The following is a 23,718-nucleotide window of genomic DNA, read 5'->3' as shown; positions in this document are numbered from 1 at the left end:
GTGATCATCCATAGCGTCCCGAATTGACGGGTCGCTTCCAACGACTCCTCGGCTTGCTTACTCTATGCCCTCTATATTGTTGCGGCTCAGGTCCACCTACACCCAAGCGGGTCGACCCCGCCATAGCTGCGTATCGCAGTCAGGGGAGGCGTCAGTTTTGGAGAGCCCACCCGTTATGTAGCCTGCAGCAAGGAGGGGCCGGCAAGTTTATTAAGCGTTTGGGATCCATACTGTTCGCAGGCTGGCTGGCTGGCACTGTTTTCAAGGGCGGCGACGACGGCTGTGGCAGGCGGCAGCGAAGAAGCGGATCAGCCTTTTCGGTACTGGCCCGGCCTTGTTCAACGCTTCTAACGGGATACGCCCAACCCAACTACCTCTCCTCGTTTTCTCCCTCCTGACAAAGGCGGTCTCTTGGTCCCCCCCCCACAACAACTCACTCTATCTTATACATAAGACCGTTCTGCAAAGCCTTCAGGAAACTTCTCTCACGCAGCGAGCGCTGGCTGCTGGCGGGACTTGCGGTACTGTTTACACGGAGATTGCCACGAGCGGTCTGCGATTGTGAGGAGTGTCGATACCCAACAAAGGGATTTCACTACCTTCACCAACCTAGTTACCCCGTGGTCAGATACGGGTAGTGCGAAGCTACAAACACCTTACGAACCCTGAGAAATACTCCGCGGACCCGAGCATTCTGTCTTCTCAAACCCGCGAGACTGGGCCGCATACGAAGCTAGTGGGTAGTCTACAGAGGAGGGAACAAAAACATGTCGGATGCTCTATACGCTGCTGAGCCAGCTGACATCGACGTCGTAAGTGTGGTATATATTTCCCGCTTCATGTTCTCCTACTCCATGTCCTGGACTTGCTGCGTTTCGATTCTTTGTTTTCGAGTCGTGTAACACTGTTGCGTTGCGAACTTATTCACATGCTCCTTCACACTGGGACTTTCCTTGTTCAAGAAGGTTGGTGGCGTTACGCCACCAAGTTCTACCCCCCTGTCCTAAGAATACATACTGTACTCAAAGTCACTCGTCACTCATGTCCCGATACACGTTCATGCCTCCATGAATAGAATATCTCTCGCAATCCATCACTAACCATTACAGGACACGGAATATTCCGACTTCCAAGAAGAGGACGACAATGATGCGGACCGCATGTCCTATGCTACGTACGTACAATATAGTCATGACCTCTTGGTCTGAATTACTTTGCTCATATAGACAACTCAGGGGAGGCTCGTTAGCATCAAACATCACTAGATATCGGTACGAGAATGGAAGACGATATCATGCCTACCGTGCGTACATGCTTGACTATCGAGTGTAGAAAACCCACCAGCGCTAATGATGACATATATAGGAGATGGAACCTATTACCAGCCCAACGACGCGCAAAGCCAATCCTACGAAGCCATAGTGTCAGTAGTCCCCCGCTTCCTTTCCCCTCCTCCCCTATATACTAACACAAACGCCCGTGTAGACACCATCTCTGGCTCCTAACCCTGCACGACAAGCTCTTCCTCGCGCCCCTCGCCAACCCCGCGCGTATCCTCGACATCGGCTCCGGCACCGGCCTCTGGGCCGTCGACATAGCAGACCACTTCCCGCACGCCGAAGTAACCGCCACGGACCTGTCGCCCATCCTGTACACCAGCGCCCCACCAAACCTAACCTACGAGATCGACGATGCAAATCTCCCCTGGACGTATCCGCCCAATCACTTCGACTTTGTACATATCCGCGGGCTGACGGGGTGTATACGCTCGTGGTCGAATACGTACGCGCAGGTGTATGAGCACTTGCAGCCCGGTGGGTGGGTGGAGCACCTCGAGTTCAGCGTAGACACGAGTGCGGATCCGCACGGTGAGCGCGAGGCAGATCGGATGTTCACCGCGTTCTCGAACAGCATGATCGGTGCGGGAGAGAAGACGGGCATGACGTTTAGTATTGTGCGGCAGATGGGCCAGTTGATGCATGAAGCTGGCTTTGTCGACATACACGATGTCAAGTTTATATGGCCTATTGGTACCTGGCCTAAAGATGCTCACTTGAAGGACCTTGGGCGGTGGGGAGAGCGGAATTGGAGTGAAGGGATTGAGGGCTGGATCTTGGCGCTGTACACCAGAGTGCTGGGGTGGACATATGCTGAAGTGCAGGATTTTGCGAGGGAGTTTAGGAGGGTGATTAAGAATCGGAAAAATCATCTCTGGCATGAGGTAAGGTGCGTGTATGCAAGGAAACCGTTTGACCATGAGATAGTGAGGAGGGAGGAGAAACGAGATGGGGGTGAATAGAAAGAATCTTCGTTGGACAATGTTCATATTAAATGCCGTTGTCTCATGCTCGTTGCATTACTATATCGCGCGCGCTTCCAAGAAGCCCAGGTATGCTCGTCATCGATTCGCCAGGCGCCCAAACTGTTTAATCATTGCTGACTTTCATGTCCGGTGGATATAGTACAGTCATGTCTATGCCTCACTCGCCATCCTCAAAGGAATGGGAGCTTGCTGGCGGAGGATACCTACTCGTCCATATCGACATCCTGCTCATTCGCGTTGCCATTCTGCCGCGCGTTTGACTTGGGCACCGAAGCTTCCTTGTCGATCATTTGCCGTGAAACAGATACGATGTTGTCTTCGATGAGTTGCTGGCCGACGTCGGAGATGTCTGTGGAAACACGTTAGCCTATATCTACAACAGGTCGCCCCAAGACTGAACGTACGCTTCTTGGGATCCACCTTGCCGACATATCGCGTCTTCAGTTGGTCCTTTGTGAGTTCCGTCTCCTCTTTGACACGCTTCTCGTAGCCCTCGGCCAGCGAGACGAGCTTCTGTAGTCTGTCGTTATTCCGTGCGCCTTCGCCTTTGAAATCGTCCATCAACAGTGCCTCTGTCCAGACGTGCTTGTGCAGGTTCATCAGCATGTTCTCCTCGAGTGCGGTCTTCCGGTAGTTGATGCCTATGGAGTAGTAGTGGCGGTTCAGGCCATGGATGAGGGCTTGGATCGAGGGCTTGTTCAAGTGGCCGACGTTAGAGGTAGTTTGGCGGGGCTCGTGGCCCATCATGAGGGTTTGAGGGTTGATGAGGCGGAAGGCATCGATGACGACTTTGCCCTTGACCGACTGGATGGGATCGACGACGACGGCGACGGCACGCGGTGTGAGCTGCTCGAAAGACTGCTGTGTGTTGATGTCGACTGAAGACAGCCAGCAGCCGAAGCCGGGATGTGAGTGGTACCAGCCGACGACTGTCTCTTGTCTGTATCTGGTCAGCGTCTGCGCGTAGACAGAGCCAGGGTAGTAGACACGCACCTTCCTGTTTGCCGCAGCATATCCATCATCTTGGTCTGAAATACCGGGTCGACCGCCTCGACAGAGACACCGGTACCTGACTGCGGCATGGCAAACACGTCCACCACGCGCACTGTGTAGTCGTCGACAAACTCGCCCAGCATCAGGCCCATGACCTCCATAGGCACACCAGCCCGGCCGTGCCGCAGCATCTTGAGTAGCGCAAGAGAGGAGATGTATACGGTTTCCGAGTTATCGATCAGGTTGGTGTCTTGGGCGGGACCTCCCATGCCACCCATTCCTTGGGCGGCGGCGAGCATTCTACTTAACCGATCCATGGCGGCGTGTGGGGTGCTGAGAGTGGGTTCTTTGGGCGTGGAGCGCGTCGAGGATGGGACCAGGTGGAGTAGGGTAGAGGGCGTAGAGCGTGTTTGGTGAGGCGGCGGTGATGATGAGGTACCACTACTCTACGTACGCACTCTCTCTTCGGAGCTCTGTCGCGACCGCTGGCGGCAGGCGTGTTGTTCCGGCACCGGCACTAAGCAAGGGTAGGTAGCCCTGGCGGCGCAGCGCAACTCATCATGACCACCCGAGCTTTGTTTGCCGAATGCTCCACCATCTCTATCTTTCATTGTCTGGGGCTCTTTGACGCTCCCCTCTTATAGGCGTGTGCGACGACACCCTTGCGCATCGCAGACACCCTCCGACTCCCACTACACCCCCTTCGAAGCCTATTCACGTTGCGCAGTCGCACCGTAGCAAACACACGCCCCAGCGCATCTTCAGGACAAGCAACCCAAACATGACAGACATGGCGGGCAGCGATTTGGGTGCCTCCAACAGTATCAGCAATGGCAACACGTCGCGAGCCAAGAAGGTGGCCTACTTCTACGACTCGGACGTCGGTAACTACGCCTATGTCGCGGGGCATCCTATGAAGCCCCACCGCATACGCATGGCGCACAGCTTGATCATGAACTATGGCCTCTACACCAAGATGGAGATCTACGTAGGCAGACAACATCTCCCATAGCATGGCCAGGATTGCTAACCAGTCGTAGCGCGCAAAGCCCGCCTCCAAGTACGAGATGACGCAGTTCCACACCGACGAGTACATCGAGTTCCTGCACAAGGTCACCCCAGACAACATGGAGAACTTCACCAGAGAACAAAGCAAGTACAATGTCGGAGACGACTGTCCCGTCTTTGACGGCCTCTTCGAGTTCTGCGGCATCAGCGCTGGTGGCACAATGGAGGGTGCCGCACGCTTGAACAGAGGCAAGTGTGATGTTGCTGTCAACTGGGCGGGTGGTCTGCATCATGCAAAAAAGAGCGAAGCTAGCGGTTTCTGCTATGTAAATGGTGAGCAATTCCTAATCCTGCGTCTTTTGCCATGCTGACCCCGCAGACATTGTGCTCGGCATCATCGAGCTCCTGCGCTACAAGCAGCGCGTCCTCTACATCGACATCGACGTCCACCATGGCGATGGTGTCGAAGAAGCTTTCTACACGACCGACCGCGTCATGACCGTCTCCTTCCACAAATATGGCGAGTACTTCCCCGGCACCGGCGAGTTGCGCGACATTGGTGTGGGTAGCGGAAAGAACTACGCCGTCAACTTCCCTCTTCGCGACGGCATCACGGACGAAACGTACCGGAACATCTTCGAGCCAACCATTGAGGCTGTCATGACCTACTATGGCCCTGAAGCTATCGTGCTACAGTGTGGTGGTGACAGTCTTTCGGGAGACAGGCTGGGCTGCTTCAATCTGAGCATGGATGGGCACGCTAACTGCGTGCGCTATGTCAAGAGCTTTGGTGTGCCAGTCATCGTTCTCGGTGGAGGTGGCTATACCATGCGAAACGTTGCGCGAACATGGGCCTTCGAGACTGGCGAACTGGTCTCGGAGAAGATGTCGAAACAGCTGCCTTTCAATGACTATTACGAGTACTTTGCTCCGGACTACGAACTCGACGTGCGCCCCTCCAACATGGAAAACGCGAATTCCCACGACTATCTTCATAAGATCAAATCAGCCGTCATCGACAACATTCGCAGAACGGGCAAGCCTTCGGTCGAAGCCTTCACCACCATACCCGATGTGCCCGCTGCGTTTCGCACAATGGATTCGGATGCTGAAGACGAGGACGATGACCTTGACGCTGATGAGAATGCAGATGTGCGCATGACTCAGCGCCAACGGGATCAGCAAATCGAGCACGACGGTGAACTCTACGATGCTAGTGACGATGAGGACTACAAGAACAGCCTGGGTGTACGCGCTCAGCCTGGAGTGAAGAAGAGGCGGCACATTACCGACTACCCAAACCCCAACGCCGCGGCGGCCGACGATCTGGACGGCTTAGAAGAGCTGAACGGTGAAAGCGCTCTCTCCACTCGGCAACCGTCCGCTGCAGTGAAATCACGCACACAAACGCCGGCTGCCGCTGAGCACGAGGCTGACGAGGACGGCGACATCGACATGGATGAGCCCGCTGCTCCGACTGCTGCTGCAGTTGCCTCGACACGGTCACAGTCTCCAGCTGGTGTGGTTACCCCGCCAGAATCGCCACCAACAGCTACATCCGGATTGGCACCTTCGTCGGCTCCCGTTGCAGATGTCGACATGGATGACAACGCAACCAAGGAAGTATCTGAAGCGAAAGAGGCAGGCCAAGCAGAACGAGACTCGGAGAATGTCAAAGGCGAAGTTCGGACAGAAGTCGCAAAGGACTAGTCACGGCTTGTAAGCATGTGTTCAAAACATATTGGCCAAGGGTGGCAGGTGCATTTGGTCGGCGTTTCACTCTATTTTTATTTTTTTCAATTGCAGCGGACGGTGTTACGGTGTGACAGGCATGGACTGGATGTCTAGGATACCTACTCTATTTATTCTGACTCTTTGTGTTTACGCCACGGTCCGTCCCCTTGTGGGGGCGGCAAATCAGTTGATTAAAATATGTTCAGTTCTTATTAGCACGTGTGACTGCAGGTGGTCTGTTTAAGCAGAATCACGGCCCTCCATGCTATACAGATTATTAGCACTGATGTCGTACGGCAACACATCCCACCCTGTCCAACTCCCCTCATATTTCCTCACATGTACATCCCTTAACGTAATCCGAGATCTCTTCTTCTCCTGTCAGCAGTCTGACGAGAAAAAATAGTATATACCCGAGTAATAGTATTCGTCGTTGTGCTACATGTATACACAGCTTGTTTCTAGTTGCTATGTATGTGCTTCCTAATAGATATGCCGATGTGCTACTGCGAGAGCAGCACTAATATAGCCATGAACTAGTGGGGAGAGTTTGATCGTATCTTTGAGGTAAACGTCCTCTCGATCTACGAGAGGACAGCCAGAAGATGCTCAGAGCACTAACGCCATATGATCCAGATCAATATCGAGCCCGGCACTCAACTGCGGAATTTGTGTATATTTACTCTCATCCAGCATTCTTCTCGTCAATTGCAAAGCCTACTCAACATTAGCATTCGCGACTTTTTCAAGTTTTAGGAGCCTAACTTACCTCTGCGTACGAAGGGTTTTCAGCACGCTTCATTGTCTCCAAGAATGCCCATGTCATTGCGCCGGTTGCTTCGCCTTGGATGCTTGCATCTGCGCTTGTCTATGCTTATCAGCGAATCTGGTCTCAAACACACCAGGTTCAAGTTCCATACCTGGTCATCTCTGCATCCTGAAAACATGGTAACCATTTTCTGCTCACTCCCATACTGCCCCGCAAACTCCCCCTCCGCCAGTCCCTCTTCGTCCTGCTCGCCCATATGTTTCAGTCCCTTGAAAAAGCTGCTCGCGCCTGCAAGAAGTTTCTGCGCCTCTCCGACCTTCTGGTACGAAAAGCCACCCGAAATGATATTTCGCGCTTCACCAACCAGCTGTGCGCCAGCCTTCAGGTTGTCCATGAGGCTGATTTGCCCATCGCTGTCAGAGCGATAGACAAAGGGAAGCTCAACAGCGGAGCCAGAGTGGCAGCAATCCATGATGATGAAGAGGGTGCACCCAGGCGCCATGTATGTTACGAGATGTTCGTGCAACAGTGTACTTGAAATTTGGCCGCGAGATTCGAAATCAACAGGGACAATGGAGTCGTCGATTCCGGTACTGCGGTTTCCGTCCACATCTCTGATCTGTCCGCCATGGCCGGAGTAGTGTAAGAACAAGGTGCAACCGGGCTCTGACACTAGCCAGTCCATTGCTGCTAAGATATTGTGGCCTGTAGGGTAGTAGGGTGCGTCGTAGGGGACTTCAGGTCGATCGGTAAGAATGACGCGGTCCCGATGGGCGTTGCTGTAGCCTCTGTAGGAAAGAAATTCGGCCATGTTATCGACATCTGAATGGCAGCCTCGCAGCTCGTGGCGGCTACCGACGTAGTTGATCCCGATTAGGAGGCTTTTCTTGCGTTTGTAGGACATGTTTGCTCTATGTATAGATTTTGTGATCGTTTCTGTGGTCTTCTGGCTCCACAACCACCTTTTGGGGACTCTGTGTTTATCCTGTAGAAGTTGACGGTGCAGGGGCTATGTTGAGTTGGAGGGGTAGTGAATGTCCTCGTTACCGCTTTAGCTCTAGTGTTTATCTACGTGCATAACGCGTTCGTGCCTGGCCAACACAGAACACCCCCATTTGATTACGCAGCCAGATTACTCCCTGCAACGCATCTATGCAGGCCACTGTTACATGACGTCATATTCCTGCTATTCGCTTTGTATACACAAACATGGACCGCGATATCAGCCCACCGCCTGCGAAGCGGCGAAAGTTCGCAGCGCAACGAGCATCTCGTATACAAACATCGCCATTGCCCGCACCCGAAGCGCTCCCCCCAATTGATTCAAATGTCTTGCGCATCTTCTCGTGGAACATCAACGGTATCGCACCGTTTTTGCAGAAGCCAATAACGTCCTTCTTCCAGACATCGAACAAAAAAGCTCAGGGCGCAAAGGATGCTATACCCCCCGCATCTCTCCGAGGGTTCCTGCAGCGACACGGTTGGCCAGCTATGTTGTTTCTGCAGGAAGTCAAGGTCGCGACTAAGGACACAAAGACGCAAAATGATGTCAAAGCTGCTGTGAAGTCGAGATCGCCTTCAGAAATGACGTCGGGTCACAATGGACCTACGTACGAAGCCCACTTCACATTACCTAATGACCCGTATAATGCACGCGGTCTGCGAGGGAACGGCAAGGTGTACGGCGTGTGCAGCATACTTCGCAGTGACCTTCGGAAAGACTTCGATGTCAACATCCGAACAGTAGACTGGGACCAAGAAGGCCGCATTTCCGTTGTCGAAGTTACATCAACATCAAGAAAAATGGCAATCTATAACATATACGCTGTGAATGGTACCGAAAATCCCTACCGTGACCCAACAACAGGCGCTATACGAGGCACCCGACACGACCGGAAGCTGGAGTTCCATCGACTGTTGATGCAAGAATGCATGGATCTTGAAAAGGCAGGCTGGGAAGTGCTTTTGGCAGGCGATATGAACGTCGCGCCAGATGCTCGTGACGGCTATCCCAAACTACGCACATTTCCTCAGCAGCATATTGTTAATCGTGCTGATTTCCACGAGAAGCTCCTAGAAGGCAAAGGCCTGAATGGCGTTGATGTGTGGAGGCAGATGCATGCGGAAGAAAAGAGATATACGTATTTCTCGCGAGGAAGAGAGTGGGGTACGAGCTGTGACAGAGTGGACTACTTCATTGCAGGGAGAAAAGCTTGGGACGATGGACACATCAAGGCTTGCGGCATCCTAGACAGCGAAGCAGAGCGAGGTCCAAGCGACCATGTTCCTATCTGGGCGGATGTTGAGCTCGAGCGGAATGACAAAGTCGAAATAGGGGCTTGAAGGACAAATCAAACCGTGGCTTCTTCAATTATAAATCACTGCGTCCCCGCCAACTCACAATGACTAAGTACTTCGCCTGCGCCAAGTACTGCTTAGGATACAGAACTTGACCCTATTCGCCGAGCTGCTTTCCGCCGCGTACGATCTCGAACTGCGGCAAGTCGCCATGCTTCCCCTGCCATGCATGACGATGCAACGCGAAGGATTCGCATTCTGGCTCTGGTATCCTCGGGAATATCCCCATCTTTACGATGATCATAGTCGGGTAGATCTCAGCAATACTCAGGAGGGGGCTGCGTAACCATTAGTATCACATTGTTCGCCCTAATGCTCTTCTCCACTCCTCATATACTCAGAGCCATGAATTGGAAGGAACTCACTTCCCACAAGTCCCACAGAAGCACCTCTCAACACATTTCCCACTTGCCGTGGCATAGTCTCGGTACCTTTTCAATACACCCTGGGGATCATCAACAACGACCTTTTCTTTCTCGATGGCCAAGTTTGACGATACGTATGAGCCAGCGACTTTTCTGCAGTTGGCGCAATGACACAAGTGTCCGCGCTTTCTAGTAAAGAGTTCGTTGTCGTTAATGGTGATCCGGATACTGCCGCAGAGGCATGTTGCGCTAATGCCGTCACTGAATTCGGACGTGTCGTGTGAATTTGGGTCGCCTGTAAACTTGGCCGTGCTGGTGGCCATGGTGGGTGTCGTTGATGAGAATGGAGACTATTGGTCTTCTCAAGTTTTGTAAAGTTTTGAGAGGGCGAGGAACGTACTCTTGCTGAGAAATATGATGCACGCCGGCTGCGGGGTTAAGCGTATTCGTAAGCTTAAGCCCCCCACGTACCACGAAACGGTGCTCTGGGGTAGCTTCAGAGTATGGACGTCATCGCGCCGAATTTCCTAGAGCTCGACTTTCATCATGTTGCCCCACGTTTCGGAGCTTCGAGCTGCTCACTGAGCTTTCACGAATACGAGCTTCTACAGGTGTTGACGAATACCCAATTAACTACTTCACACTTGTCTGGAATGCCGACAACGGCTTTTTTGGTACTTAATCGCGACTTCTCTCGAGCTAGATACTGTTCACGTACCTTGGACCTGCTTCGAACACCACTGCATATCTCCCATCCAGCTATTCACATTGTTCTACTACGCAGATCACCTATACAACAGAAGTTCTGATGGCAAAACCAGCTCTCAACCCTCTGGCTATTTCCTCATGGAAATTGCGAAGCCGTTTAAGAAGTTTTTGGACGTAGGGCGCGAAGTCACCTTTGCATCAGCTGAAGGCAAATAGCCGCCGCATGATCCCCTCGGTGTCTCCATAGCCGCATTCGTCGGGAACTGCTACGAGCGGCAACGCGACCTTGACCTTATGGAGCGCATGAAGAAAGAGAACGGACTCGCTAGCCTACGGAGGTTCTCCGCGATCAGCGACGACGAGCTCAAGTCCTATGGCGCCGTGTTTATTCCGGGCGGTCACGCCCCTCTCACAGACCTTGGAGACAACCCCGAACTGGGTCGCATACTGTTGCACTTCCATCAGAATTAGAAGCCAACAGGCGCACTATGCCATGGACCACGGGCATTCCTCTTAACCAAGTATGGACCGCAGAAAGAGTTCACGTAGTCCGACGTGGAGGAGAAGTTCATGGAGGTCATGGACAGAGGAGCGATCGATAAAGCGGAGAGTTTTTTTGAGTGAGAGCGGCGCAGAGATGATTGAAGGCATCGCAAAGAGCTTGGGAAGCATCACCGTTGACCGTGAGCTAGTAACCGGGGATAACCCAATGTCGGCGGATGGGATTGCGGACAAAATGCTAGAGATGTTGGCTGCAGAGTAGCTGGTTGGGGCTTCGATATGCGTGCGATAGAACGCACACTTCCCATAACGTCTAAAACTGTGGTGTAGGAGTGTAGTTGTTCCGCGGTAGCCCTCCGCCGTGATTGCGCTTTTTCGGAGTGGGTCTACAAATTGTGCTATTGCCGAAGAGGCAGGAGAACAAGGCGCCAAGTCTTCCTGTCATCCACTACGCTCTAGTAACACATTTGCGCATCCGCCACACACCTATCAAAACGAGACAGCTGGTTCTTAATGGTCACATCGTACGTCCGAGTTCGCTTGTTTGCTGACGGGTACCTGCAGGGGCAGCGCTTACATCTCTCCTGAATATCTGCACAAAGTTACTGTTTGCTAGTGGAATGTCATCTCCACGACTCGCAATAGGGTTTGTATTAGCCAATACCGCCTGGACTTCTCACTAACAATCCCATGAGCCTGGATTCATTATCTGGGTTCCCGGTCGCGACATCCATATCTGGAAGGTCCTGGGATATCACGTCGTGATCGACTCTGCACGATATAGTGCCCAGACAACGAAGGACCGGGATTAGAGATTTGGGCCTGCCTATTCTACCAAGTCGCCAAGCCTCCATGCTACTAATTTCAACACCGCGTGAGAGCTTATAACGAAGTCGTGACCAGGAGAGGCAGGGCGCCGTAAATTTGAGCTGACCGGTGAGCGGTTTACCGTCCGCTCGCTAACTTGTTATTTGCTATCGCGCAGTAGATCCTATGGGATGTCTCAAACATCAACATGGAGACGGCTCGTATCAAGTGTGGCTTAAAATGTGCCTGTATAAGAACTGGCAAGAGGGCCGTCTTATTCGACATCTGCGCGGCTTGTTCTTCGTAGCTCTCCACTCGTTGTCAATATGCGATCGTTTCTTCTCGCTTCCCTCGCCTCTTTGGCCGCCATCAAGAGCACCTATGCTCATCCGAGACCTGGCTCAAATACGCTCCATCGGCGAGCCGTCGATCTTGACTCATTCCGTGTCAAGGTCGCCACCGTCTACAAGAACGCCACAGAAGTCGCAGCAGATCCGTCAATCCCTTCGCTTGCAAAACGCGCCAGCCCTCAAGAAGTTGCAACGGCCCTGGTTCAGTCCACGGTGCCTGATGCTAAATTTCGTCTTGTCGACGATCACTATGTCGGAGCCAACGGCATAGCTCACTTCTACTTTAAGCAGACCGCTAATGGTCTGGACATTGACACTGCGGACTTTAATGTTAACGTAAGTGCTGCAAACTTTCTATTCAAATGATGAAAGATCATTGAGATTGCGCAAAAAATGGACCTTTACTAATAGTGAGCAGATTGGCCGCGACGGTACTGTCTTTTCGTTCGGCAATTCTTTTTACAAGGGCGCTATCCCTGCAGCACCGAGCGTGAGCAAGCGCGATACTGTGGAGCCCGCCAATGCCCTCAAGTCGGCAGTTAGCATTCTCCAGCTCCCAGTGTCTGCTGAGTCTGCCACCGCCGAACCGAAAGAGGCGCATGAGACATTTGCTATCAAACAGACGAGCGGAACTGTCTCCGAGCCCGAAGCACGCCTTGTTTACGTTCAAGATGCTGCTGGCAACTTGAAACTGACCTGGCGGGTTGAGACTGACATCATGAGCAACTGGCTCTTGACATACGTAGACGCCGAAAGCGGAAATCAAGTACACGCTGTCGTTGACTATTCGGCCGACGCAAGTTACCAAGTCTAGTAAGTATAAAAAATGGACTACTATTGGACATATTGCTAATCCTTTCAAGCCCATGGGGCCTCAACGACCCTACTGAAGGAGGGCGCGTGATTCTCGACGACCCCTTCGACAGCCAAGCCAGCGAATTTGGATGGCATAGCACTCAACAACAATTCTTCAAGACTACTCGCGGAAACAACGGTGTCGCACAAACCAACTGGGACAACAAAGTTGATGGCTTGCTCGGCTTGCCCCGACCTTACAGCGAGAATCTGAAGTTTTACTACCCGTACTCGCTGAATGAGACTGATTATAAGAAATACGCCAACGCATCGGTCACGCAGTTGTTTTACACTTCGAACACCTATCACGATCTGCTACACGAGCTCGGCTTTAACGAACGCGCAGGTAACTTTGAAATTAACAACAACGGTCAAGGAGGTCTAGGAAACGACTTCGTCTACCTCAATGCACAAGACGGCTCTGGTGTGAACAACGCCAACTTTGCAACACCTCCTGATGGTCAAGCCCCCCGAATGAGGATGTACATCTGGACCAACACCCAACCAGTACGAGACTGTTCGTTCGAGGCTGGTGTTGTTATCCACGAGTACACGCACGGTTAGTCTAAACCAGTACAGTACAATATCTCGTTCCCTTACTTACCAAAACAGGACTCTCCAACCGCCTTACCGGTGGACCTCGCAACTCAGGATGTCTTAGTATGCTCGAATCTGGCGGCATGGGCGAGGGCTGGAGCGACTTCTTCGCGACCGCTATTCGCCTCAAGCGCTCCGACACCCGCTCTACCGACTACTCCATGGGCGCATGGGTAGCGGGCAACCCGAAGGGCATCAGGAACTACTTGTACTCCACCGACACGACCGTCAACCCCCAGACCTACGCCGACGCCGACCTGTATCAACGCGTACACCCTATCGGCAACATCTGGGCGTCCATCCTGTACGAGGTCCTGTGGAACCTGATCGACAAGCACGGCAAGAACGATCGCGGCACTCCCGAGTTTGACAACAACGGTGTTCCGACAGACGGCAAGTATCTTGCGATGAAACTTGTCATGGACGGTATGGCGCTGCAGCCTTGTAATCCTACGTTTGTCCTGGCGCGTGATGCTATCATTGATGCGGATAAGGCGCTCACTGGTGGTGCGAATGCGTGTGAGCTTTGGACCGGGTTTGCGAAGAGAGGGTTGGGTGAGCTGGCAAGGTACAGCGCTACTAAGCGGACGGACAGCTTTTTGGTGCCGGAGGGTGTTTGCACTGGCTAAGGAGGTGGAAGAGAGCTGTGTTACGATACCGCATGCTGTATGATCCAGTTACGATACGTAGTAATGCTAATGAACTCGGGTACAACATTCGACCGCCATGTGGAGTTCTAAACTTGAAACTATGATGCTACGTGGAGATACTGTTACACGAGTGATTACAGAGTGGAGATGGTCTTGCCCGTCCTCGGGGCAGTCGCTTAAATGAGTTCCTGTCAGCACGCAATCGTACTCGTACTCGTACTCGCAATCACCTTACCTCAGAACTCTAATGCCCCAATATTGGCTTACAGCTTGCAGTACGATTGCGACTAACAAGAAAATCATACCTTCAACAACATTCGCACGCTAATACGTAGGATGCCACTCCACAAGCACCCCTCATTACCTTGTACGAGACATCCAATCGCGGCTCCGTCGTATGTTCGATCGGATCAATCGTTGGTTGGTGGGGAACACCTTGGCATGCAATCCTCCCTTAGTGAGAATAAGCTGGAGGCGTCCCGAATCAAGCTAATTAACGGCATTGTTGGATGCTGGATTGGGACAGCTATAACATCGGTGTCCGAACGCGAATGAACGGCCACATCTTTCTAGCCGCCCTTCTAGAATGTGCATGGAAAGATGGTATATGCTGTCAGACGGCAAGCATGTGGACTCTTGTGTGATGGTGGTCGCAGTAAGCGTATGGCATCTGATGCCAGGCTGGACCCTGTAAAGCAGTCACGGTCATCGCGTGGCCTGCACGTGGAAAGTGCGTCGTTTTTGCATAGATAGCGAATACGGTCTGCATTGAGGCGAAGGGTAAGAATAGCGAGCCGGACGATGTAGGGCATGCAGGGAACATGGTATGATAAGGACAGACTTAGGCGACATGCTGAACGTAATGGGCTTGCTGCGAATATGCTGACACTTTACGTACCCTTATTTGACTGGCTTAGCCGTACCATCGTGCTCCCTTGCATCTTCATCTATATCATCATCCCATTCGTCTCCCCTTACACCGCTCTCATGTTCACCTGCAGAACCCCCACCAACAGCAGGTGGCGGCGCGTCATCATCGCTCTCGTCCTCAAACGCTGCAGGGTCTGCCAAGGGCTGACTCTCGGGATCAACATGTCTGCTCGACGCTCCGTTCCTCTTCGGCGCTCCGTCCACGCCCTCATCTGCAGAGACGGAAATGCCATTTCGCCCCCACTTATTCTTCGGCTGTACTACGTTGTTGCTCTGTCCAGCAGCAGCCTCTTGATCAAAGTCAAAATCGACGCTCTTTCGGCCCACAAAGCGGCCTACTAGCCATCCACGCCCCAGGTCATCTGAGTCCACGACGCCACCGTGCCGGAGCTTGACGCGCTGGCGTGTCCAGTATACCCATGCAAAGTCAATCATCAGCGCTGTTTGGATGGAGCCCCATACCCAGCTCGTCGGATCTGCATAGCTCTTCTCATTGGCGCCGCGGACAATCCAGTTTAGAACATACATGAAGCGGTATGTACCGAGCGTAACGAGGTAGAAGGAATCGATGACGGTAGGGACGGTTGTTTGGCGGAGGAGAAGGAGCTGCGGAACTACACAGACGGATTCAAGGATTTCAGAGAAGACCCACAGCATCTAGAAGACTGAGTCAGCTTCTGCTCCAACAGATTGAAAGGAAGTTGGTAGGGTACCTTTAGAAAAGTGCTATGCCCTATGACCCAGTGCTTGAATAGAAGATACCAGAATGGCGCTACTACGACACTGCCCAGCAGACCGTACATGCCAAACTTCCACGCCTTTTCCCGCTCTCGTGTGCGGGCATAGACGCTCGTCATCAAAAAGATGATATACAGCGAGGAGAGGGTGTAGAATATCTGGCACGGATTAGCCCTGTCCCCGCTCCTGTACACTACTTGTGCGTACCTTGAGCGAGAAGTTCCACGTATGCCAGCCATCCTGTGTTGCCGATGATGTGAATATATCGAGATATCGTGTGGCGAAGACGAGCGCGTAGAGGGCTTGGGTGATGAGGGAGACACCTATACGCGTAAGCTTGCGCACGAGGCTCATGACAAGGCCGACTCACCCTCCGCGCTGCTATTTGAATGAATGGCCCATATTAGGATGATTTTGGAAGACGTGTGCGACACGTCGCCGAGGATGTGGAAAAGGTTGAACTTCATGTTTGGTGGGTATGCGACGACTACAGAGCACGAGGCCAGCCACCTGTGCCGGCCAAGAAGGAGAGACGATGATGTGAAGGTTTACTGACACCGACAGACGGATCCACGAGATGTGGATAGATCTATGGGGTCGTAGTTTTGGGCGTGATAGCTGTGAATAGCTTGTCGTTGGTGCTGCCTTGCTGCGTCGCAAGCTCCAGCTGGAGCTCGTACTCGATGCTTGGCGGACGCGACATCACGCCATTCCTCTTCGAGCTTGACCCCAGCTTTGGACCTACCTGGAGAAGACATCTTGTCAACCACTATCTTCAGTCGACAGTCATCCTTTACCATGGGGAGAATTTCTATCAGGCGAATGGAACGTCCGCTCCCTTCTACTTTACAAAATAAGGCTGCAATTGACCCATAGGGCACAGAAGACTCGATCCAACCGGCTATTACCCTATACTAGCTGCAGTACACACCAAACGCGACCAGCAGTATATGGCGAGCGGAAAAATCATGGCGAGCAGAGGGCATCTCTACCCAGGATAGAGCAGAGGGCGGGGCCTTTGATAGTATTTCAGCAGCAAGGCGGCTTAGCCATCCACGACAACGCATAGCCCAGGATGACTAGAGACAGAAGGATGGCTACGGTGGGGGCTCGAGCCGTCGACCCTCTGCCGCTGGTCCTGGGGTACAATTCACTTCCGTTCGGCGAGGCTCGAATTGGCCGAGCTGCATGCTGGTCAGCAAGGTGGTGGTGGTCATTGTGGTTTGGTCGTGAGTCGCATCGTGGACGATCCTCGGGGTAGCTAATTAGCAAACCGAGTGCAACAGGAAGGCGCGTGCGGAGGTGAAGGATTGGGGGCCCACTCGGGCGAATTAGCGGTCATTAGCCTGCATTGGCTCCAATCACAACTACCCCTTTCATGCATTTAAGCGCCTTTGCTGTCTTGTCTCAGCTGCACGCCTCTCAACATGGGTCATTTTGCTGCATAAAGACGGCACAGTCCCAAGGCGTGCCGAATGGGAGGACACGGCCTGACGAAATTTGTCGTCTTGCGCGATGGAATTCCATCCTTGCCAACAGCATCCCATGGCGCAGCCAGCACAGACACGTTTGTCAATATCACGCTGCAGCGAAGAGAGATTATCCTGATGGGTAGCTTCGACTGGGCCTCTCTGGCGACCTTAGAGACCGACCTTGGGGGCCGGCCTAACGACTATGTCTACTCGCTCTTCCTTGCACCATGGCTGGAGACTTGGTCGCGGGCAAAGCGTAGCACCATCTGGCAAGCAACCAAACGGCGGCGAGGCTGCTCCAACGCCAGCCGCGATCGTCGCCGTTACCGATAGTCCCAGTAAATCGTTCCTGGCCAGAAACTGGGCCGGGCACTACCGTAGACAGGCTGGGATGGGACTGGCCAACTCGCAGCTCAAGCGCGAGACTGGACAGCCAGGGTACTATGCCGCCAGACCGTGAAGAGCCAGGTAGAAAGAGCAGGGTGAACGTCGGCGCTAAACGTGCAGTCAGTGCGCAGTAGAATCCTTTGAAACCTGCAGGCCGGGGGGGATGATAGAGTCGACGCACTAGAGGTGAGCTGCACTGGTGGCTGCCATTCCATCGACAATTTGATAAATATGTCTGTCGTGCTCTCCCGAGCCCTGTCATACATCTGCTCGAGCTTGAACATCACCGTGCACGGCTCCTTTTGCCCAACTGCCGCCCTGGTTCGACTGCTGCTGGCCATTTGAACTACTAGAGGCGCAGCACTAAAGTTCGCTCCCACCACCCGGCAGAACTAGTCACCATGTCTCTACTTGAGCGTGCTATTCCTCCACCTCATCTCCACCAAGACAAATCAACATCGTGGCCGTGCTCCTACCAACCTCACCACTACCCCGCGCCAACTTCTTCGCCTGGCCCAATGTCTCCTCAGTCGCTTCACTACATGTCCCGCATACCTGAAAGCCCGGATCCTTCTCAGGAATTCCACAACTTGCCAGCATCTGGCTGGTATGGCCCCTCTATTTCGGCCCCAGAATGCAACAACGAGGTATGTCTTTCTCCGGTGTTGCTACATCGGTGTGCTCACATGCTTGCCTAGGCTAGCTACACCTCATACTGCCAATATATGCCTCCACATACCTCGTCAATCACCCTTTCTTCGCCGAGGCTTGCCCTACAGTATCCAAGGTTACCACCATCATCAATGTCTGCTACCCCAAATGATCCACCAGCAGTCACCACTTCTCCAGTTTCCGCCTACTCTCGAGACTCTGTATTACCCGTTTCTGCTCGCTCGTCGGAAGAGCCGCAACCCGATCTGAGTCGTGCTATACAGCAACCAAGAACACAGTTGAGAGCACATTCACGGCTTATCGACCGTCCTCATAGTAGCTCAGGCACGTTGCATTCCGCTCCAGTCGAGGTATCGTGGTCCATGAACCCCCTCGGCATTCATTCCTCTCATGATCCTTATTTTCCGACTTTCCCAACAGCAATGATTCGCAGTCCCCGCCTAAGCGAGCCGCTGGTAGAGCTTCCCTCAAACCATTTGACTTCACCACAGTCTCGACGTATGTATACGCCCATCGCTCCCCAACCTGTGGAGGTACCAAGGTCGCATGGAGTCAAGAGGTTTCGGGAGGAGGATGACGAGGCTGTGGATGGTGTCAAACGAAGGCAGCGGTCAGACTCCAACGCATCTGTACAGCCAGAGCTGAGCGAGGAAGACAAGCTACTCCTGCAGCTCAAGGAAGAAGAGTCCATGCCGTGGAAAGACATTGCAGCCCGCTTTCAGTCCGACCTGGGTAAGACTTACCAAATTCCAGCTCTCCAGATGCGCCTCAAGCGACTTCGAGAGCGGATGCGTGTATGGACCGACACAGATGTTAGAGCTCTGCGCATGGCACACGAGCACTGGGCGCAAAACAAGTTCGACATCATCTCACAAAAGGTAAGTAATTGCATCGTGCATTTCATGCAGACAGACGCTGACCGAAACAGATGGCTGAATTCGGCGCTCAAGAGAAGTGGACAGCCCGTCAGTGTGCGCGCAAATGGGCCGAGCTCGACCCTACGCCAACACTGTACGCACATTACGAGCAACATGTCCAGCATGGCTTTGCTCCTTACGCAATGAGTCCGATCGAGCCACCGCACGGATTCTCACCCTACATGAACGTTCCGTAGAGACTCTCCTTGCGACTTCAAACCCCTTACATTACTGTCATGGCGCGGCGTACGGTACGGCTGCATGCAGGCGTTGCACATATCCATTCTCATGCTACTTTGAATACCCCTGGCCGGTTGTTTTTCTTCGCTTTATACCCCCGCTTTTGTATATATAATTTTTTATCTAGCCTCTGACCACTTTATGCTTACCGGATGCGATTTTCGTTTACATAGCGCAAAAAGTCCAACCCATATTTCTTTTTTCTCGTTGAATACTAGCATAATTCACACTGAGTGATGAGCTCAGAAATCCACTCTTTCCTGCATTGTCTTGCTAATACTGCACCGCAGCAGTAGAAAGGCCACCAATATGTGGTCTCCTAGCCCGCTACGCCTTATTATGCGAGCAACGCCGCAATCTATACTGGAGCGCGCCGCAATCACACGTCTATTGACACTCGACGCTTTTGATCTTAAGCGCCGCCCGTCCTCAACGAAATTATCGCTGCTTCTTATTTTCTTGCAGTATTGCGGTTTATCAGCGCGACTCACCTATTGGAATGCAGTATCCTTTTGACGCTCACTATTGCCCGCAAAAAATCTTTAGTGGCAGGTGCCGCAAGAGTTATAACCGCCTATCAGAGGTGGACGGCTGGGAAACGGCTGGCGCATGGCGGGTAGTGTTGTCTTGCCTTACTGTGCGGGAGTGGCTGTTTCGAGACGCCCTCGATGCTAAGCACTGCTGGAAAGCATCACAAGCGCAGTGGAGTGGTCGCTAACGATGTAAGATTATCTCGCTTCACGTCGGCCTTGTTTCTTCCTTCTCATATATTAAGCTCTCGACCTGTCCTTCTTGTCGCAAATAGTCTAGCGTTAACCTTGTTCAAGCTCAACCAGGCCTATCAGTGCTATTCTGAAACCAAAGATTTGAGTTTCTTCATGCTGATCATGCGGCCCGTCCTTTTTTTCGGATAAAATCTAGCTTCAACTTTAGTCAAGTGCACCTATGCATTTTGATCTGTTTCAAGGCTTGTTTACGAGCTCAATCCTAATCTTCTCCTGAAGCTCTTCCTCCTCCTCGGGCTGCATGTCCCGACTATACCGGGTATGAGACATACACGATTCCTGCGCTTACTGCATCTCTGAGCGTTGGTTCGTATCTCGACCCAATTGAAAGACAAGAGAAAGTTGTTATTTTACTTGCGATCACAGACACTTCGTTGCTTCTAGGAAGCGACTAGCACATGTCGCTAAAGATCTGACGTGCATGACTATTTCCGCCTACTTCACGGATGAAGGGAAGAAAGGATATCTTCATGGCCGAGCCGAAAATACGGACCGGTGTACGTATAAAAAAGTGAGTCGTCTGTGGCTTGCTATTGGGAAAACCGAATTTCGGCTATCTATTCGTCTACTCTTTGCCCTTGACTTTCTGGGAGGGTGTCACAAGCCCTAGTAAGCTGACATTCGCTCGCATCATAAGCCCAGATCATGTGGACGTGTGAACAGTAGTTTCCCTTGGCACAGAACCAGCTTACTCTGTGAGAACGGAACTCGGGGCGTATGGCCTACAAAGGGCTTGTTTGCAGGCGTAAGCGGAAGCGGCAGGCTTTGCGACAAGCTTAGTAGCTTTCCTGTTATATGTGAGCTTAGGAATTTGGTATCTTCTAGAAGCTGCGAGAGAGTGCTTATTGTCTCAGGCGTGTTGTGACACCGTCAGCTTGTTTTCGAATAACTTTCGTTCCCCACGCGTGTGCCATTACGATGAACCTGTTGGTACCTATAGGCATGCTATGGCTTCTTGGCAGAGCATTGATGGCCTAAATGGTCATGCATTTCGTACTCCGAACGCTGCAAGTGCAATAAACATGGTACAGTGGCTAGCCTTCTCGTAGTCGCACCATCTTGGGGCCTACGGGATCTACTCCGCATAGCCGACCCGCGTAAAGATAACAGGATCATGCTCACAGGAACACTTCCTCTTAGACCCACGCAGTGGCCGGCATTTGAGATTGGCCTTCAAATATGAAACATCACGCGTATTGGAGCTTACTGGTATTGCCCACAAAAGACATGCAAGCATGACATATCACGCGTTAAGCGAGTTGACCAGGGTACCGTTTTGAGACTACGCCCCACATGAGCGAACCAGTTCCGTGTGCTCGGTCCTAGGCTATAGCTCGACTCAATAACTTAAAAAAGTCCGACTGAACGTATACCTACCTTTAGCCGTATCTCATGTGGCACAGTATGGCTCAGAAAGAGACGGACTAGGCTTGATGTAAACACTTCGCACGTGCGTGTCAGCCTGTAGGTCTCACTGATCACCGATGACACTGCAGTCCTCCAAACCATGCACTCTGATGCACACTGTCTGGACAAGCTTCAGCGCTAAATCGTAGATCGATCTTCTCGATAATGCGATCGAGTAGTCAGTAGCAAAATGTCTAAATAAGTCTAGTTAGAATAAGCATTTCGATCAGGAGCTGTGCTTTGCATTCAGACATTCGGAGAGATTGACCCTGACTAGACACAGGGGCCTCCCCACCGTGTGCCAGTCCGTCGGACCGAGTATAAAACAGACTACAGTCTACCAGACTGTGTCGAATCGACAGTCAGTTCGGGACGTTTCAGCATCCGTGCTCCGCATGCGCAACGTGGTTTCGATTTATCCATATTGCCATGGCGCGTAAGCCCCACCAACTTCCACTCCGCTGTCTTCTCTTGACCTTCTTCAAACCTTCTAGTGCTTACCGATACGTGATCTCGGAATCCGTGCAGCTGAGCTCGCGAGGGTACCCGGCGTACGCATCAACAAAATACGTCGGTTCGAGGCTTACGCTACCCTGTACATGTGGGGGGACAGAGAAGATATGACGACTGAGGCTCTCTTCGGAAGTGTACAGGACTAGGCGGATGTGAAAGCTTACCCGGAACGCTCGCTTCGACTATGGCTTGAGTGTTTTGCCGGGCCGTAATGGGCCATGCTGAAACAATGCATGTATGAGGTTCTGTGAGGGCAAATTAGCGGGCATTAATTTGACCCCTTTAGGAAATATCACACCAAAGGCCTGCAGAGTACATTCGCAGCTAGTTGATAGGTTTTATTCTCGGTGGCATTGGAACTTAAAAAACGTATCGTGCAGCGAACACTAAAGCCCAGCGATGAAGCGTAGGTGTGTACGGGATTTGGAGCAACGGTGTTGATCGTTCCGTCACCTCCTTAGTCATCGATCGTGCGTTGCTATCACTGCGTTCATTACCTCCATCAGGCAATTCCCACCGAGCGACTCATTATTTTCAAATACACATGAGAAGGCAGTCTTCATAACTTTGTAAAAAGACTATGCGCACAGCACTCGCCAGATTGACGCAGCTTCGCCCACATCTGTCATCTGCCAAAACAGCGCACAAATTCCATACGTCATCGCCCAACATGACAAACCTTACCATCAACACCAAATATCGCATGCCGTCTGGCCACGAGATACCTGCGCTCGGCTATGGCGTTTATCAGACGCCTGCAGATATCACATCTGAAGTCGTTCAGCATGCGCTGAAGGTTGGATACCGACACGTCGACTCCGCTGTGGCGTATCGCAACGAAGCAAACTGCGCTGAGGGTATGAAGAAGTCTGGCATCCCAAGAGAAGAACTTTTCTTCACTACAAAGATCCCGCCAAAGAACCTGTGCTATGAGACAGCAAAAGAGCACATTGAGAATACACTCAAAATCACAGGCTTCGACTATGTTGATCTATATCTCCTGCACAGTCCATATGGCGGCAAGGAAGGGCGCCTTGGTGCGTGGAAAGCGCTTGTCGAGGGGGTCCAAGCCGGCAAGATTCGGTCGATTGGTGTGTCGAATTATGGCGTGCATCATCTCGACGAGCTGGAAGCATGGATCAAGGAAACAGAAAAGAAAGAGGGACCTGGTTCCGGCGGCATTTTGGATATAAACCAGATAGAGCTCCATCCATGGCTTGCGAGACCGGACATTACAGAGTGGTGTAAGAAGAGAGGTGTGCTCTGCGAGGCATATTGTCCCATTGTGAGGGCGACAAAGAACGATGATCCGCTGCTGTTGCCGCTGGCCAAGAAGTATAATAAGACACCGTCGCAGATCTTGATCAGGTGGAGTTTACAGATGGTCAGTAGTTTTTGCAATCCCTTCCTACTTAACATGCACTAATGATGAAAGGGTTTCGTGCCGCTCCCGAAGTCTGTCACAAAGTCACGAATTGAAGAGAACGCGCAGGTCTACGATTTCGAGCTTACGAAAGGTGAGATGGAGAGCTTAGACACTGGGGTATATGAAAGTTGTTCCTGGGATCCTACGACTAGTCATGATTAACGACATTTAATGGTAAACAAACGTAAGATTATAACATTATTGTCTGCTTGC

At 52.2% G+C, this 23,718-nt stretch overlaps 11 protein-coding genes across 11 annotated transcripts; 7 read left to right on the top strand and 4 right to left on the bottom strand.

The window, feature by feature from the left end:
• Window positions 1-767: 767 nt before the first annotated feature.
• Window positions 768-2,426, top strand: K460DRAFT_431185 (S-adenosyl-L-methionine-dependent methyltransferase; the record flags this gene model as incomplete). The annotated part of the gene is made up of 5 exons (XM_040938337.1): window positions 768-812; window positions 1,110-1,174; window positions 1,227-1,303; window positions 1,366-1,423; window positions 1,486-2,426. The coding sequence occupies 5 exons, from the start codon at window positions 768-770 to the stop codon at window positions 2,297-2,299; spliced, it is 1,059 nt and encodes a 352-aa protein (XP_040788719.1). The 3' UTR covers window positions 2,300-2,426.
• Window positions 2,427-2,526: 100 nt separating this feature from the next.
• Window positions 2,527-3,633, bottom strand: K460DRAFT_377441 (26S proteasome regulatory subunit; the record flags this gene model as incomplete). Its single annotated transcript, XM_040934972.1, has 3 exons — window positions 2,527-2,672; window positions 2,728-3,263; window positions 3,317-3,633. 3 exons carry the CDS (start codon window positions 3,631-3,633, stop codon window positions 2,527-2,529), a joined length of 999 nt encoding a protein of 332 aa, XP_040788718.1.
• Window positions 3,634-3,885: 252 nt separating this feature from the next.
• On the top strand, window positions 3,886-6,453 carry K460DRAFT_120738 (uncharacterized protein). Its single transcript, XM_040926622.1, has 3 exons — window positions 3,886-4,304; window positions 4,357-4,657; window positions 4,704-6,453. The coding sequence occupies exons 1-3, from the start codon at window positions 4,098-4,100 to the stop codon at window positions 6,032-6,034; spliced, it is 1,839 nt and encodes a 612-aa protein (XP_040788717.1). The 5' UTR covers window positions 3,886-4,097; the 3' UTR covers window positions 6,035-6,453.
• A 214-nt stretch (window positions 6,454-6,667) lies between these two features.
• K460DRAFT_285401 (peptidase C14) lies at window positions 6,668-7,731 on the bottom strand (the record flags this gene model as incomplete). Its single annotated transcript, XM_040928813.1, has 3 exons — window positions 6,668-6,775; window positions 6,828-6,926; window positions 6,979-7,731. The coding sequence occupies 3 exons, from the start codon at window positions 7,729-7,731 to the stop codon at window positions 6,668-6,670; spliced, it is 960 nt and encodes a 319-aa protein (XP_040788716.1).
• A 218-nt stretch (window positions 7,732-7,949) lies between these two features.
• K460DRAFT_366978 (DNase I-like protein) lies at window positions 7,950-9,601 on the top strand. The gene has a single exon (XM_040933486.1). It carries the CDS (start codon window positions 8,037-8,039, stop codon window positions 9,168-9,170), a length of 1,134 nt encoding a protein of 377 aa, XP_040788715.1. The 5' UTR covers window positions 7,950-8,036; the 3' UTR covers window positions 9,171-9,601.
• Window positions 9,283-9,873, bottom strand: K460DRAFT_283355 (uncharacterized protein; the record flags this gene model as incomplete). The annotated part of the gene is made up of 2 exons (XM_040928650.1): window positions 9,283-9,463; window positions 9,551-9,873. The coding sequence occupies 2 exons, from the start codon at window positions 9,871-9,873 to the stop codon at window positions 9,283-9,285; spliced, it is 504 nt and encodes a 167-aa protein (XP_040788714.1).
• A 91-nt stretch (window positions 9,874-9,964) lies between these two features.
• K460DRAFT_377436 (class I glutamine amidotransferase-like protein) lies at window positions 9,965-11,021 on the top strand (the record flags this gene model as incomplete). The annotated part of the gene is made up of 5 exons (XM_040934971.1): window positions 9,965-9,998; window positions 10,335-10,444; window positions 10,475-10,697; window positions 10,740-10,806; window positions 10,880-11,021. The coding sequence occupies 5 exons, from the start codon at window positions 9,965-9,967 to the stop codon at window positions 11,019-11,021; spliced, it is 576 nt and encodes a 191-aa protein (XP_040788713.1).
• A 436-nt stretch (window positions 11,022-11,457) lies between these two features.
• K460DRAFT_120721 (extracellular metallo proteinase 2) lies at window positions 11,458-14,111 on the top strand. Its single transcript, XM_040926621.1, has 4 exons — window positions 11,458-12,252; window positions 12,335-12,729; window positions 12,780-13,330; window positions 13,384-14,111. The coding sequence occupies exons 1-4, from the start codon at window positions 11,893-11,895 to the stop codon at window positions 13,995-13,997; spliced, it is 1,920 nt and encodes a 639-aa protein (XP_040788712.1). The 5' UTR covers window positions 11,458-11,892; the 3' UTR covers window positions 13,998-14,111.
• Window positions 14,112-14,792: 681 nt separating this feature from the next.
• On the bottom strand, window positions 14,793-16,244 carry K460DRAFT_366970 (uncharacterized protein). Its single transcript, XM_040933485.1, has 4 exons — window positions 16,057-16,244; window positions 15,894-16,009; window positions 15,662-15,844; window positions 14,793-15,605 (listed from the first exon to the last, which is right to left on the bottom strand). The coding sequence occupies exons 1-4, from the start codon at window positions 16,151-16,153 to the stop codon at window positions 14,919-14,921; spliced, it is 1,083 nt and encodes a 360-aa protein (XP_040788711.1). The 5' UTR covers window positions 16,154-16,244; the 3' UTR covers window positions 14,793-14,918.
• Window positions 16,245-17,669: 1,425 nt separating this feature from the next.
• K460DRAFT_417288 (uncharacterized protein) lies at window positions 17,670-19,593 on the top strand. The gene is made up of 3 exons (XM_040937868.1): window positions 17,670-18,192; window positions 18,244-19,095; window positions 19,146-19,593. Exons 1-3 carry the CDS (start codon window positions 17,947-17,949, stop codon window positions 19,329-19,331), a joined length of 1,284 nt encoding a protein of 427 aa, XP_040788710.1. The 5' UTR covers window positions 17,670-17,946; the 3' UTR covers window positions 19,332-19,593.
• Window positions 19,594-22,749: 3,156 nt separating this feature from the next.
• Window positions 22,750-23,667, top strand: K460DRAFT_377432 (2,5-diketo-D-gluconic acid reductase A; the record flags this gene model as incomplete). The annotated part of the gene is made up of 2 exons (XM_040934970.1): window positions 22,750-23,463; window positions 23,515-23,667. 2 exons carry the CDS (start codon window positions 22,750-22,752, stop codon window positions 23,665-23,667), a joined length of 867 nt encoding a protein of 288 aa, XP_040788709.1.
• Window positions 23,668-23,718: the final 51 nt, after the last annotated feature.

This window comes from Cucurbitaria berberidis (assembly GCF_010015615.1).
Source record: "Cucurbitaria berberidis CBS 394.84 unplaced genomic scaffold K460scaffold_3, whole genome shotgun sequence".
Taxonomy (NCBI): domain Eukaryota; kingdom Fungi; phylum Ascomycota; class Dothideomycetes; order Pleosporales; family Cucurbitariaceae; genus Cucurbitaria; species Cucurbitaria berberidis.
Note: the sequence above shows the minus strand (reverse complement) of the source record. Positions and strands in the feature narration are given on the sequence as shown.